Source organism: Bidens hawaiensis, unplaced genomic scaffold (genome assembly GCF_021521415.1).
Source record: "Bidens hawaiensis isolate Kalapana, Puna unplaced genomic scaffold, B.hawaiensis_p1.1 tig00008950_1, whole genome shotgun sequence".
In the NCBI taxonomy this organism is placed as follows: Eukaryota; Viridiplantae; Streptophyta; class Magnoliopsida; order Asterales; family Asteraceae; genus Bidens; species Bidens hawaiensis.
This window is the reverse complement of record NW_027491652.1, coordinates 660,411-662,968: the sequence shown is the minus strand read 5'-3', so window position 1 is coordinate 662,968 and position 2,558 is coordinate 660,411. Positions and strand designations below refer to the sequence as shown.

The following is a 2,558-nucleotide window of genomic DNA, read 5'->3' as shown; positions in this document are numbered from 1 at the left end:
AACTTTCAACTTGGGTTAACTAATAAATGTTAAAAATTGGGATGAGTGCAATGAAAATGTCAAGACCTTACATAGATACTTGGGACACACCAATCGTGAGTGACATGAATATACCAAACCCTTGAGTAAATACTTGGGACAAGCCACGGTCTTATAACATGTTCATGTTATTCCATTGGTAGTATAGTTGAGGATCTTCCACGTAACCAACAACAACGAAATTGTCAGCCACCATTAAGATGAACTGGTCCCGCTATATTGAATTACATGTGAATAACGTACGCTCTTGGCGAGGTTTTTAAACCCAATTGGTAGAAAAGTGAAAACCTTTAAACCTTTGAAGGGATTAATACATTAAACTTAGAGAGGTGGCCAAACCCTATGCATTCACTTCTTAGCCGGGATCCCAATTCTACAAAACACTTGAACCTTTGTGAGGTTGGGTGTTAGCAGATGCTTAAGTCAGTAATGGGTTTCATTAATGATAATAATAAAAATAATTGGTATAGTAAAGTTATACATACCATACCAAGTTAAAAATAAAATTCTAACTTACACGAAGTAGAGTTTAGGGTGAACAACATGCCAGGATCTTGGTAGGATCCTGCCATCCATAGCAGATAGCTGATATGCTCATTTTCCTGCCTCAGCCTTGATCTTATACGGTCCTTCCCACTTGGGTGCTAATTTTCCATCCTTAGGATCCATTGTATTCTGAAATGTCTTTATCTGTACTAGATCTCCCATTTGAAATCTTCTTACCATGGCGTTCTTGTTGTAGGATTTGATGGTACTTTGCTGATATCCTTTCATGCGGATTCTTGTAGAGTCTCTGAGCTCATTTATCACGTCAAGATCATCGGCAAGATCCTGATTGTTGGTTTTAGGGTGTTGGAGGTAGGACCTTGCAGTAGGGTTCACCATCTCATACGGAATCATCGCTTCAGTCCCAAAAACTAAGGATAAAAGAGTTTGCCCCATTGCGTTCTTTGATGTAGTTCGATCTTCCCATAACACGAATGGTAGCTCTTCAGCCCACTTTTCTTTCTTTGTCCCCAAATTCTTCTTCAATTTGTTGACGATGATCTTGTTTGAAGATTCTGCTTGACCATTGGCTTAAGGGTGTATTGGCGTGGAAGTGATCATTTTTATCCCCCATGCAACACAAAAGTCGGTAGTTCTTTTGCCAATGTATTGAGACCCATTTTCACAAATGATCTCGACTGGGATTCAGAAACATGTGAGGATATTTCTTTTGATGAAGGATATCACTTCTTATTCTCTAACTTGGACAAATGCCTCCGCTTCAATCCCTTTGAAAAGTAATCTGTCATTGCTAAGACGAAAAGCTTTCCACATGGAGCCTTTGGCAGTTTATCCACAATATCCATTCCCCACTTCATGAAGGGACAAGGAGATATGATCGGAGGGATAGGTTCAGGCGGATGATGAAGAATGTTGTTATGTCTTTGATAGGCATCACACTTTTGAGTGTAGACCATTGCATCCTTTCTCATGGTTGACCAATAGTAACCAGTCCTAAAGATTTTGAAGAACAATAATCGACCCCAATGTGATTCCCACAATCACCTTCATGGAATTCTTTTAGAACTTATTTTGTTTCGGGATCCTCCACACATATCAAGTATGGACCCACAAGGGATTTCTTATAGAGAACATCGTTGAAGATTACGATTCTGGATACCTTCATACGAAAAGCCTTAGGATGCTTATCCTTAGGGATTTCGTTGTGTTGCAAATATCTCTTATTAGGTTGAATCTAGGATTCCTTATTAGCTTGAAGATCCTGATCAGATGTGTCCTCAGAATATGTTATTTCATTGACTTGGGGATCAGGATATGTATAATTGGAATTTTCATTTTCGTCGGGATCCTGAAGGCAGATCCAAGATTTTTTAAGGCATCTGCTTTAGCATTTTCCTCCCTAGGTACATGTTAAATATCAAATGAATCGGATTTCTCAGCCAGATTTTTGACTATTTGAAGATATTCGGTTAGTTTTTCACTTCTAACAACATAGGAGCCATTGAAGTGGTTCGAAAGCAATAGGAAATCCACAAATACATGAATATATTTAATTTCTAAATTCTAAGATAACTGAAGACCAACAATTAAAGCTTCATACTCGGTTTCATTATTGGTTGCTTGGAAATCAAATCTGATTGCCTGGGGTATTAGGTCTCCCTGTGGAAATTTCAATATGATTCCTAAGCCTGTCCCCCTGACATTTGAGGCCCCATCAGTAAATAATATATCCACTTACTCTTATCCTGTTCTAGTTGTTGAACTTCCCAGTCAGCTTCCTGTTGGACATCAGTATTGAAATCAGCCACGAAGTCGGCTAAATCTTGGGATTTAATTGGTGTCCTAGGCTCATAAACTAAATCCTAAGCACTCAATTTAACAGACCGCTTAGCCATCCTACCAGAGATTTTAGGCTTTCTCAAAACATTTTTAACAAGATAATTAGTTAAAAAAAATAGTATGTGTCTGAAAATAGTTTCTTAACTTGGTAGACTCCATAACTAAATCTATAA

The 2,558-nt window shown here is 38.2% G+C and overlaps 1 protein-coding gene across 1 annotated transcript; it reads right to left on the bottom strand.

Moving 5' to 3' along the window:
• Window positions 1-633: 633 nt before the first annotated feature.
• On the bottom strand, window positions 634-981 carry LOC143530557 (uncharacterized). Its single transcript, XM_077026053.1, has one exon. It carries the CDS (start codon window positions 979-981, stop codon window positions 634-636), a length of 348 nt encoding a protein of 115 aa, XP_076882168.1.
• Window positions 982-2,558: the final 1,577 nt, after the last annotated feature.

What these genes read in the sequence shown, in the direction of transcription:
- LOC143530557 (XM_077026053.1), bottom strand. Translation starts at nt 981, where the DNA reads ATGGGGCAAACTCTTTTATCCTTAGTTTTTGGGACTGAAGCGATGATT.